The sequence below is a fragment of the Mustela erminea genome, chromosome 8, assembly GCF_009829155.1.
Source record: "Mustela erminea isolate mMusErm1 chromosome 8, mMusErm1.Pri, whole genome shotgun sequence".
In the NCBI taxonomy this organism is placed as follows: Eukaryota; Metazoa; Chordata; class Mammalia; order Carnivora; family Mustelidae; genus Mustela; species Mustela erminea.
Genome location: NC_045621.1, coordinates 42,406,842 through 42,420,149, shown reverse-complemented (window position 1 = coordinate 42,420,149; position 13,308 = coordinate 42,406,842). Strand labels below are relative to the sequence as shown.

Below are 13,308 nucleotides of genomic sequence, written 5' to 3'. Positions count from 1 at the left end.
CATGCATTCTACCTCTAGAACTCCAATTTCCCATCTCCAACAGGATACCTACCAGCAGGGTACCATGTGGATTTGCTGAAATAATGCAGGCCAGGGGTCAGGAATGAGTGGACACAGGAGAAAAAGGGTTTTAGAGTGAGACTACCAGGTCCAAATTCCAGTCCTGCCTGTCTCCCGCCAACCTGAGTCTCCAGGCAAGCCCAAAACACCTGAGCTGCACTCCCTGGATCTGGAAAGGGGGATGCAGGTGCCCCGTTCCAGGTCATGCTGAGGCCGGCTCAGAGGTGTGGACACGCTCCTCGTATGGTGCCTGGCTCATAGCGTGTGCCCCTTCCTAACTCCCGAAACCTGTTGGAGTTGGAAACTGAGTTGGGAACTCAGTTGATCTTGGGATCAACTCTCCTTCTGGTGTTTTGGAGGGTACGTCTGAATACACTATACAAAGAGACCAGTTTAAAAAATACTCAGTCTGAGGAAGGTACATTTAGCAGATCACCCAAGGCCTCAGGTGATAACCAACCTTGGAATGTTCAGGGTATGAATTTTCATAAAGGATCATCTTATAGAGAATATATGATGACATCACACAGCAAAAGACTGGAGGTCAGAAAGGCATTTTGAAAATTTATATAATTACACGAATTCAGGAAAACATGACTAAAAGTGGTATGAAATGAGATGGTGTGCTTACAGAATTACCAAACAAAGTAAAGGAAGAACAGTCATGTCACTTAATTGAAGATTCACAGATGTAACTCAACGCTGAATGGAAATGAGAGAAAATGGGAGGGAGGATTGGCTTGGTGGTCATTATTTACTCCAGTTCCCCTGGGACTGCCTGCAGCGGCTGCTGGCAGTCGACTGAGGGCCTGGAGATGCAGCCTCATCTGGTGTTTGGACTCCTGGGAGCTGCACACATCACTGTCCGACCCCAGCCAGGACAGCCGGGCAGGGCAGACGCCACAGATTACCTGGCCGGTCAAGGTGAGAAGCTCCTACTTCTGCACATCACCACACCTGTCGGGGGCTACAGCCCATCAGTGTCTCCAGGAAGGGCTGTCAGCAAGTCCCAGGGGGAACTGTCTGTCCACCTCCTCACTGTCTCCCAACTTTATATATGACCACATGGAAAACCAGATGTGCCTTTTTTTTTTTTTTTTTTGAAGGCCAGGAGTCAATAAACAAATTTGTCATGACAAATGCATACACACACGAAAGAAAAACAAATCTGATAAGGACACAGGGAAAAGAAACGATATACAGCCTAAGTTGAAAAACTAACACTAAAAAAACAGTGAAAGAGTATATTTAACACCCTTAAAAATAAGACAAAAAATCATACTGCGTGCGACTGCTCGTAAAATTCTATTATTTTTCCCTCTCATTTTGTCTTTCTTGAATGAATGCTTTGAAAGAACATACCAAGTGGGGGGGGTCAAGCCCCACTGGTACCTTAACAGATGACAATTTCCCCTTGAGGAATGAAAAAAAAATTATGATTAAAAAAATAGGTCTTTAACAAGCCATCGTGAAAATGTAGTTTTGTTTTCCAGATTCATTTTTTTTTTCTGGCTGAGAGCAGGGCTTTCAGCAGCAAGATAGGAGTAATTGTGGAAGGAAGAAAAAGAGGATGGTGATATAAATCAGCAAAGGTTAATGATCGGGATGTGAAGAGAGGGACTTGTTTACAGAAATAGCGTGCAATTTAAAATTTACAAGAGATTTAATGCCACTGCTTGGCAATCGCTAAAATCAACAGCCCAGAAAACAGTGACATTAAGAAAAATATTACAGTTATAATCATCCCCAAATAAGTCAATTAGTGTTAGGGCACGAGCTTACGATTACTTGACCCATTTGGCTTGCACTTAAGTGAAAAAAAATGTCCCCCTATTATACCAAGATCGCTGGATTGTGACCTATTTTGCATCGTACACATCGTACACCACCCTCCCGCACAAGCGCTTGGGCGGACGGTGGTTTTCCTTTGCCTGGCATCAAAATAATTCTGACCCTTGACATTTGTAATCATAAAAAAAAAGGCAATTTATAATTGTGTTGTTCAAATGAAGGTGGGAAAAATTCAATCTGCTATTATACAAAAGCAGTGGCGGCTGTCTCCAGTGGAGAAAGCAACGCAAGTCAATTTGTGAACTTTGGCACCAGACGACCTTTAGAAACACAACAATATACTGAATTTACAAGCAATAGCAGCCCATGCAAATGACCCGGGCCGGGCCGCCTCTGGATTAGAGCCTCACAGAGCATTATGGAGTATGCGTCCACAAAACAAATTAAGACTGTGACTTAAATGTCACGGCACACTATTGTATTTGGCTACAGATCATTACACCTGATACTCACACTTTTAAAAACTGTAATAACTTGGGAAATATTACATTGAGTGCCCGCATGTATAAAGGGAAAGAAAAAAGAGAAGAAAATAGGTTTCTGAAGTAATTTAAACATCGCTACTCTAGGACTGAAGCGAAAGGTCAAAATTTAAGTAAGCTGAAAGGAACACGAATGGCAAAACCAGGCACACGGACGGGAGATGGAGAGACGGCGGGGATGAGTCCGCGAACACAACGAGGGGGCATGCGGCTCCGGGCGGCGCGTGGCGTTACCTTCAGTGTTGGTGCTGCTGCTGCTGTAAATATTTCGCAGGCTACCAACACGGTTTAGTTTCCAAGCCTTGCGTTTGGCTGCATCCCGAGAGCAAGGGGAGGGAGGGGGGGAAAGAGAGGAAACAAAAAGGAAAAGAAAACAAATGAAAAGGGGAGAAAAGAAATGTCAAAGCAGCTTGTGACGTCAGCCCTGAGCTGGCGCATCCTGGGAGGCAGGTGGGCATTGGGCCTCACACCCCCCATTCACCCCTGCTGCGCCCCCCTCCCCTGCAGAGCTCAGGAGCAGGGAGGGGTGGGCTATCCAGTGTCATTAGATTTGTACAAAATCAAACAACCAGGCAAGGAAGTCCGTGCATCCTTTTCACCCTGCTGGGCTGGACACGTGGCTCCTCCAAATGGTGCCACGCTGGCCTTCTCCTTGGCGACGGATGGCGTCTCTTGAAGGAGCTATGATGCCAGCAGCCCTTTTATCTGGCAAAACACTGGGAGCATGTCTAACCAAGAGCCCCTGGCAGTTAGCAGTTCGCATGTATGCTGCAGAAGGGAGGTCTACAGCACCCAGAGCTATCCACAGAGAAGCGGTCTCTCCCCACTCCTATTTTGATCTGGACAGTAGCCTGCACCAGCAAAACTGCTAGCATCTTGCTGTCATCAAAGGGTGAAGTCCCTTCTCCTTCCTATGGGGGCTGCTGGAGGCTCTGAATGGAGCACCAAGGAACCCCAAAAAGCATGAGCCTCAAGCTCTCAGCTCGCCCAGGAAAGCATCCCGGGTTGGGGGTGGGTTAGACAAATAGTGAGTTACCCACAGAAAAATCCTGGGTTTGGGAGGGAAATGCAGAACAAATTTAACAGTGTGTGTGGTGTCCTGGGAGGTAGGTGGGAGGGGTCCCCAGCCTTCTCAGACACTCTTTTCCAGGGACACATTCTCAACTCACCAACCCCCTGGCCCACCAACCATATATTCGGGCCAGCAGACACCTGTGGTAAGAGGCTGGTTCCCGTCAGCCCTTCAGAGGAGACAGCTCACAAACTTCGAGAAGTTCCCAAAGTAGGGCACACTGGACCGGCCCTCTCTCTCCACCGCCAGAGCCAGGAAAAGAAAGTGGTCCAACCTGCTGGTAGGGCCTCTTCTGGAAAACTGTTCACTGTGGGTAGGGAAGAAGCGCTCGTTCATCTGGGAAGGCAGGTGTTTGCATTGCCACAGGGTGTCTGCAGCACACTGCAGGAAACCAGGCCAACCCCGAGACCACGAGACCACGGCAGGCTGGCCGGGAGTCCCTCACACCCCACTGCATTCCTGACTTAGAACAGGTGGGCTCTTCCGGCCCGCTGTCAGGTCCATGGCTCAATCTCAAAGGGTGCATGCAGTTCTGGTGGCCAGCACGTGACCCATAGTGATGACCAGGTCCTCACGAGTAGCTGCACCGCGGACCTGAATCTCCAGCACTTCTGTGCGTATTGGACTTATTTGGACAGCGCAAAGTAAGCTACGTGTAAGAAACAGGGATGTTTCAGGAAGCAAGCGCAACTCTTAAACACATACTGTATATTTAGGATGCAAATTCTGTGTTCCTGATGAAAACAAAAACCGAGCTGTAACTTAGCTGTCACCCGATCTAAAACGAGAAAAGAGTAAGCCATAACTAAACCTCAGAATGACTTCGCAGCTTGAAAACTGACAATTAACAAGAACTGTAATCTCTAAAGTCGTGGTGACCCAGACTACCTCCTGCAATAGGTGGTCTGGATGTAATCTTATGTGCCTGGAGGAGCTCCCCTTGTCTCCGCACCCCCAAGGCTATCAACTACCTACAAGGGGTCTGTCCCAGGGGTGAACACACCTGGCAAAGAGAGCTAGCCACTGCCACATGGTAACACAAATGCCCTGACTTCTGGACCAAGCCAGTCACAGATTTCCGATGTTTACTTTAGAAGTGTTCAATGAATGTTTATCCGCTTCCTCAGGTAGAGCGGGTGCTTTTGTAGAATTAATTGTGTGTTTAATTATTTCAACAGACGAAGTTGTGTTGTCTTGGCCCATGTTTCACAAGTTCCAGAAAGTAGTAATTGCAAAAGAGGCTACAGTCCTCAGTGTAAAACCTACCTCTGTCTCAAACATTTACATATAAATAGGCCTAGTCTGGGCTGGGCACCCCTCTGGAAGGGAGGGATGCTCAGCACAAACCTCTTCCCTCTTCTGCTTTATACCCTGCATTTTTCATGCTCCCATCTCCCATTATCATACGGATGTAGAAGCAGGAAGTGAGTTCGCAGTCTGGTTTTCTATTAACCTATTGATGAAATAATCAATTTTAATGTGTAAAATGTCATGCCTTTTTCTTCCCCTTAAACAAATGGACTTTTTCTGGAGGATACCAAGGTCCTGATCCGTGCATTTGTCTCCTGGGGCATTGAATGCTCTGGGTCCACTTGTTTCGAAGCTTCTCAAAGAGAAAATACAATCAGATTATCATTGATAAAAATCTCCAGGTGTGCACACTGCAGCTGCCTGGGCTCCCTTCTTAAGGAAATGGAGACACTGCCCTGAGCAGATGCAGGAGCACAGCAGCGCACCTGCTGCTGGCCGGGCGCGCTGTACCGTGCCACCCTGTACCATGCCACCCCATGCCGTGCCGTGCCACTGCACACCATGCCACCCCACGCCATGCTAAAACCACGCCCTCTGGGGGATACTTGAGGGCTTCCTGTGGACTAGTTCAAATCTCTGAATGTTCTGGGTTATCTTTATTTTAATGAGCAAATTTATTCTTTTTTAAAAAAATTTTCAGGTGTACAGTTTCTTCCACTTAAACACAGGCTAACTTACTTTGATTTTGTCACTCGTGTTCCTTCTCACAACACTACTGTTTTAGTGTCAGAGTCTCACATTACTGGACAGAAGAGTGGCAGGGTGTGAGCTGTTGTGGGTATTTCCATTCTGCTGCTGGGTTCACTGGATATGCAAGTCTCTTCTCTAAAGGATTTTCAGTGCCTCTTGTGGCTGTTTAAACGGCACGATGTCCCTGCACAGTCTTAAATGTCGAGAACACAAATGCAAACCTCAAAGGACACACAACCCTCCAACATGTAATTTCAGAAATAATGCAAACCAACGGTCAGCCTGAATGTAGATAGTAAGACTGACCTCTTCTCAGTTTAGCCTGCAAATTAAATGGGACGTTCTGAACCCCAGCTTGGGTCAGCAGGAAGAGTCAGCAGGGCCTGGGGAAAGGACGCCAATGTCTCCCCACAATGGCATCAAAACGTGAACTATGAGCTCACGATGAATACCAGATGGTTACATGAATGCCACATCAAGAGGCGATACGTGGGAGACATGGCTGATGGGTTAAGAATTATGATAGAGAAGGTCATAGAACTCATCATTATATGGGTTGGAATGTGTTTCCTAAGGTTGAAAAGATCAAAATTTTAAAAAAGACATGGTAAGAGAGTAGGGACTCATCCTCTGAACTCTAAGACAGAAAGCTTCCTGCCTTTTAGTAACAGTGGCATTGTCATTGTCCCCCTATGATGAACGAAGAGACCCCTGGCTGAAGAAGCACTGATTCACATTAGCAGAGTGAATTTATAAGGTAATCTTCAAATTACAAAGAAAGACAAAGAGAGGTGACCTGCAGGATCTATGGTACCCAAGTCCTAAGGCTGACAAGTGTATAAGCATATGCGTTGAGGAACATGGCCTTTCCAGAAAGCTGCCCCACAGAGATCCACATTTGGAGTGACTGGTCTTCTTCAGCAGCATGTGCCACATTGCCAGGTGGGGTGGCTGTGACCCAGCTCATCTGGGTCTCAAATGCTCCTTATCTTGAGTCCTACATCTAAAGAAGGGAGGCGGGCATTAACTTCAGTACACAGAATATTTCTTTAAGGTAAGGTCTGAGAGTTATAAATGAAGAATTCTGTGTCCAGAAGTCCAAAATGAGATATGACACAATACACTCAACTCATAATTACTAACAGACAGTCACAATCTTTTCAAAGGAGAGCGAGCGAGGGCGAAAATGTGCAAATTAGGGCTTTCTACTAAGTTAGAGTAGCTGGAATCATTTAGAGTTAACAACTCCCAGTTATGACACATCTCCTGGTTTTTGCAAGATATACCTTTTCATAGGAGTTCACACAATGATCATGAGGGACTTACAAATTTTATTTTAAAGAAAAAATTGTTATTTTGTTTCTGTAAGCAAAGAAAAAAATTCCTTTTTTTTTTTTTTTTTGGAACTACAGCATGTGAACAAAAACCTGAGAACTGATCACATGCAGATTTCTAGCAGGAGAATTTGGGACTGGCTCTTTACACGGGGAATAAAAATACTCCTTAGTCTGCTGGCATGCTCAAACGAGCAGGGTTTTCTCCTAAAGTCTTCCTCCATCATTGTACCAGGAGACCACAGACTTATATTAATGTCACCTATGGTCTCCTTCTGACAGCGCTCTTTGCTGATTAGATAAATATTCCTCAGATAGCTGATTAAAAAATGATGCAGCCGTGAGCTTGTATGTCCAAGCCCTGTCAGCCATGTTGGATGTCCAAGTGCACATGAATTACATCCCTGGCGTGAACCGAACAGGGCCGGCTAAATGAGGCACGCTGTAGCCCTCAGAATCAATTATGAGAACGAATAGGATCTTTTTACCTACACAGAGGATGGGGCTGGGACGGAGAAGGTGTGTCACTCATTTCTAAGAATGTCTTGTCTCCAAACGAAACAAATAACCCCCTGCATTCATACGAGGGACTGTAAGCTTGTAGCTCTTACAGAAGCCAAATGATAACCTTGTCAGACAGCACCGCTCCCAGTCCACACCAGACGTGTATTTATTTATTTTTAAAGAGGCCATCGGTATAAATGCCACTTGTGCAGAGGGGAGTGCCTCTGCTCCTCAGAGCCTTCAGGGACCAGGACGCTGGATAAAGAGCATCCCCCAGGAGCCCCCGCGGGCAGCTGTGGGTTCTGTGTCACTTCCAGTTTCGTGCGCCCAGCACCCTGTGATCTTTTGTTGGTGGCGATTTCATTGTGAGGTTAGAGATTGTAGATTTCTTTTGTCCTGGCCATTTAAATGTTCATTTGCTCAACAAGAATGTAAATGTTCTGTTCTCTTATAAAAAGGCAGTTTTTTTTTTTTTTTTTTTTACCCTTATAAGATGCAACCCCGAAGATTCCTACGCACTGGGAACTCACTCCTTGAGCTGTGAAGGGGCTTGACATAACGGTCGCTTCCTAGAGGCTGCCACACAGAGAAGTAGTCATGTTGAAACGTCCATTAAAAGGGCTTTGAGAGGATTAAACAAAACCGGAGGCCAAGCAAATATAGGACGTCCATTCAGGAAGCAAAAGAACTTCACCGCTGCCAGTTTCTAGCAAGACGAGAGCTAGCTAATCAGGAGCTCCAGAACACAGAAGATAAAACACCCAACTAAAGAAAAACCTGAAATTAAGTCACTGACCCTTAATTATAAAATTTTAATTCAATTTCCAATAACTCCTAATGGCTTTCTTTACAGCAAATACAATTTCCGTAGCGGTGGCTTCTTTAATGCTGCTAGGAGAGGCAAGCTGCCGAGGGCTTCTGCATAGTGGTTAATGCAGATGCACACAGAAAATACCATTAACCCCAGAAAACAGCGAAAATAAAAACTAAGCGAAAGCTCCGGGATACACCATAAAACCAGAAGTTCCAATTAGGTGGAGAGCCAGCTTTCCTCATGGCCTAGAAACACACTGCGTTGCAGGGTAAGGGTTCAAGGGTACCCAAAATTAATTGGGTTTTTCAGTATGATGCCAAGAGGATGACTTTTAACAGGGACTAGAATAAAATAAGAGCTGAAGTTGAGCACAATTTCATGATAAATCTGGGTGTAGATCTTGGTTTTGGCAGTCTCAGAGGGAGAGTGGAAACACGTCAGTACATGGTATTAACTTCTTTCCCTGTCTTCATGGAGCAGCTATTCATTTTGAAAAGGAAAGGTTTTTTTGGGGGGGGGAGATTGGGGGTGACTTGTAAGGATCATATGGACAAGGGGGCCCCGCTTCACTCTCCTGTGGATGACTGTCCAGCTAATGTGTAGTGATGGGTCTTCAGCTTTCTCTAGGGCTAGTTACTCTGGGAATGGCATTTCGTGTTACAGGGCTGGATACCTGGCATTCCAAACAGGAACAAGATGCAAACCAAATTCTCACTTAGGACAAAATGAGGTGCAAATGAGTTTTGCCAAGATGAATGATGTGTGTACGGAATACACCTTTTGTGAGATGGCTTCAACTGTGTTCACACAGTCAGGTGTGATGGGGCAAGGGTTCTGCCCAGCTGCATCTCCCAGCCCCTTTCCGAGGGCCAGCCCCAGAGGGCCAGCTCAGGGCTTGGGGAAGTGGGTGGCAGGAAAAGGGCCAGCCACACTTGGGGGGGGGGAGGCTGGGCAGCAGGCTGCCTGAGGGGCTTACCAAGGGAAGGAGTGATAATGGGAAACATTCATCCCCCCCACCTCCCACCCCTGCTTTCCTTTCTTCTTCATTTTTTCTTCCCAGTCTCCTCCAAGAGAATGTACTGCAGGCTTTTCTTTGGATTTTTTTTTTTTTTAACATAAATTCTTTCTCAACAATTCCAGAAAAAATAGTTTTTTAATAAAACCTTGAATTGCGCTATCGTATTTCAAAGGCGATGACCAGTTAAAGCAACTAATCAAAGGCGTAATTATTTGATGACGGCTGCCTGCGCCCCTTGCAGGGCTATAATTGAGGGGCTGTGATCACTGGACCACCAGCTTCCACCATGGCGGATGCCGCATTTGATCTGCCATCTTTGTAGCTGACTTCCTACACCTGTCTGAGTGAAACAGTACACTTCTTCAGGGCTATTTCGCCCGTCACAGTCCCCACAGACATGGCTATGTGAATCCGAGAAGACTAGCAAAAATATCTTCTCGGAAACATTTGTAACCTGTGGCATTTCAGGAGAATTTCCCTGGAAATTTCTAACAGAATTCTGATCTGTAGCTTCAGAAACCACGGAAGCTGTGAGATAGGCGGGTATGTGTTTAGTCGATAGGGTACAAAGAGCAGAGTGACAGAGAGAAGATTTCTAAACTTTTGATTCTTCTTGCTACCATGGACATGCATGCCTTGAAACACTAGCATGTTGCTTTCTGCAAAACTGCTTTGGCCACACAGAACTCTGCAGCTCTGCAGCTTGCCCCCTGGCTACTGTGAGTGAACAAACAAGGTCACAATGATCTCAGGAGGGCCCAGGAGAGAGCTGCACTCACACAGCAGAGTAACAATAAAGGTCTCATTGCTTTCTGTAAGAATGATCTAAATACACCCACTTTATTCAGCCTCAAGCAAGAACATACGGGAACACTGCTTCAATATTATTGCAGGAGATGGGCGCCTGGGTGGCTCAGTGGGTTAAGCCGCTGCCTTCGGCTCAGGTCATGATCTCAGAGTCCTGGGATCGAGTCCCGCATCGGGCTCTCTGCTGAGCAGAGAGCCTGCTTCCCTCTCTCTCTCTCTCTGGCTGCCTCTCCGTCTACTTGTGATTTCTCTCTGTCAAATTAATAAATAAAATCTTAAAAAAAAAAAAAAAAAAAAAAATATTATTGCAGGAGCAAAGTTAGCTTCACAGCAGTTTAATAATAAGAATAAACCATGAGCTATCTCATTGTCCTCTTCAAAGTTCTTATCCATATGTATGCATAATTACCCCAGTTACAGGTATGACTTCTACAGAGACCTGTATTACTTTCGAATGCAAGGTGTTAGGTTACCATAGTTTTCAAAATCATTCTTTTTAACAGCTGCATCATGGAGTCAGCGTGGCATAGTCGCAGCTGTTCCTTATCGTTAAGTATTTAGTTACTTCCAGCTTCATGTTACTAAAAACATTATCTTCTCTTTGACTTAATATGGATAGAGATGGTCACATATAGAATTATTTACAGATATGGGTACAGACGTGGTAGGACACACACACTGGTCTCTCTTCTCTGCCATGCTGAGGACAGAGCCAAGGAGAAATGACACCAGTCACAACAAGCAAATCTAGCCCACGGATCTCTGTCTCCAAGGCTATTCTCCAACAAAAAGAACTAGGGCTCCTCGGAGAAGTGGCTCATTCTAGCACTGGGTCAGGAAATGCACAAATGAGCCCAGGGCATTGTATGGTCCTAGGAAGTTAAGGAAGGGCTAAGGCAAACAAGAGTAATTGTTGGGGTGTGGGGCAGGTGACAAGAGGCACAGGAGCCAACAGGAAGGACTTCCAGTGGCCAGAGCTGGAACAATTTGAGCACAAAATAAGCAAAGTGGTACTGGATTATAACCTAAAGTATAGGTTATAGCCAAGAGTTGATGCAAATATAAAGAAGTAACTGAATAAATAAATGGGGGAGAAGAAATAAAGCTTCCATGTAGAAGAATCCCAAATAATTTATGTTGTTACCAAACCCTAGAGGAAGAAGAGCCTAACTCCCCAATTCTCAGGGACAGCTGACCAAGAGGCTTTCTCCCCAGGAGCACAGTGTGGAAGTGGGAGGGTGGGGCGGGTAACTTCACAGAGTGGCAGCCGACAAACACAATCTCAAGCCAGCGATCAAGGTCATATACGCCAGTGGGAGTAAGACCCTTGAGAAGGCCGTGACAAATACAGCACCCGCACACGCACACACGCACACACACACACACACACACACACACACACACACACAAAGATCCTATTTACTTATTTTGAGAGAGAGAGAGGAAGAGGAACAGAGAGGGAGGGAGAGGACAAGGAGACTCTGTACCAAGTATAGAGCCCAATGCAGGGCTCACTCTCATGACCAGAGATCACAACCTGAGCAAAAATCAAGAGTGGGATGCTTAACCAACTGAGTCACCCAGGTGCCACCCCCACCAAACAGCACTTTACCTCTGTGGTCTTCCTCCTCAAAACCACCGCCCCAGACTAATCCTAACAAAAACATTAGATGAATTCCAGCAGTAGGAGATCCTACAGTATGCCTGACCAGCACTCCTCAAAACTGTCAAGGTCATCCACAACAAGAAAAATCTGAGAAAATGTCACAGCCCCATGTGTCATGTGGTATCCTGGCAGGCATCTTGGAGCAGAGATCGCGGGTAAAAACCTTGGAAATCCAAAAAAAGTACAGACTTCAGTTAATAAGAATGTACCAATGTTGGCTCATGAATATGCCATACTAATTAAAGATGTGAATAACGAGGGAACTCATGTGTACACATGTGTACGTGTGGAGGTCATTTGGGAATTACTTGCAGTAGCTCCTCAATTTTTCTAGAAGTCTTCTCTAGAAACTAAAACTTTTCTAGAAAATAAAGTCTATTAAAAATACTATAATAAGCATCTTTGGGCAGGAGTATGGTTATTTTTCTCCTGATCATTTTAATTGTTTCTTCGGAAGGAAAGGCCAAGAGTAACATTACCCAGGGAAAGGATTACTCTACTGCTTGGAGTATGTACAGAGGGAACTATTATCTCATTGTCAGGTATCACTTATTCTCACTAAACCAACGTTTACAAATTAAAGACACTTTGAAATCTTTGTGTGGCATGACCAGTACGTGTCACATATGCTCTGGAAATTCTTCTCCTTCTTCTTTTTTTTTTTAAGATTTTATTTATTTGAGGAGAGGGGAGAGAGAGTACATGCAAGGGGAGCAGCAGAGGGAGAAGCAGGCTTCCTGTTGAGCAGGGAGCCCAACTCAGGGTTCGATCCCAGGACCCCAGGATCATGACCTGAGCTAAAGGCAGTCGCTTAACACACTGAGCCACCCAGAAGCCCCCACTCTGGAAACTCTTAACAACTTGAAAGCCTGCTCCACCCAGTGGTTGTGCCGAGATGGGCTGTTTAATTTCTGATCATGAACATGAGTTTCAGGGTACGTTTGTGAACTAATGCTCTCTAGAGGCAGCAATTCAGTAAGGCCAGCTCTTATGGATACTAAAGCTGTCTCCTTGTATGTCATCTGGCATTACAGACCTTGAAATTATGTTTTTTTTTTTCCCCTTTAGTGAATTACAACATATATTTAACAAAAGTGTACCAAGTCTGAACAATCCTCCAATCAATCTTCAGAATTAACTTGCAAGAATCAGAAAATGAGTTCGACCCACTGAGAGAAAATGTTTGCTCCCATGCTGAATTTAGATCTTTGCTTGTAATCAGCACAAGAAACTCACCTTTTTAACTAAAAGTGGAAGAGCTTAATAAAATTAAAGACCAGAGTCATGCTAAGTTGGTTTTGTGAAATTCAGGAAGGCACATCTGTGGGAAGTTATCTGCTCTGGAAGGTCTGAGCTCAGATTCCCAAGTGTCAGGGGACCAAATCAGCCCCTTTTCTTACACAGAGAAATACTGATAAAGTTACGTAGGCAAAACAAGTGTGCAATCACAAGTGCATCTACAAAATATTGTCCCAAATAGATATATTTCATTTGGGTACAAGATATAAAGTGCAATCGGCCATTCTCACTGAGGGGCATTTCATATAGAAAAACCCCAAACTGTAAGATAAAGGAATCCTAGAGTGGCTCATTCCATACAAGTACTAAGCTTGTGGCCTTATGGTTTTTGACCATCAGTTTCATGAATGAGTATACAACACAGGAATCTGTATCACATATGCATTATTTGAGGGTTTTC

The 13,308-nt window shown here is 45.1% G+C and overlaps 1 protein-coding gene across 1 annotated transcript in view; it reads right to left on the bottom strand.

Moving 5' to 3' along the window:
* Positions 1 to 13,308, bottom strand: part of AGAP1 (ArfGAP with GTPase domain, ankyrin repeat and PH domain 1) — a 514,946-nt gene that overhangs the window by 90,898 nt on the left and 410,740 nt on the right. Inside the window, 1 exon segment of the mRNA XM_032355251.1 lies at positions 2,628 to 2,705. Within this exon segment, the coding sequence (XP_032211142.1) occupies positions 2,628 to 2,705 (78 nt within the window).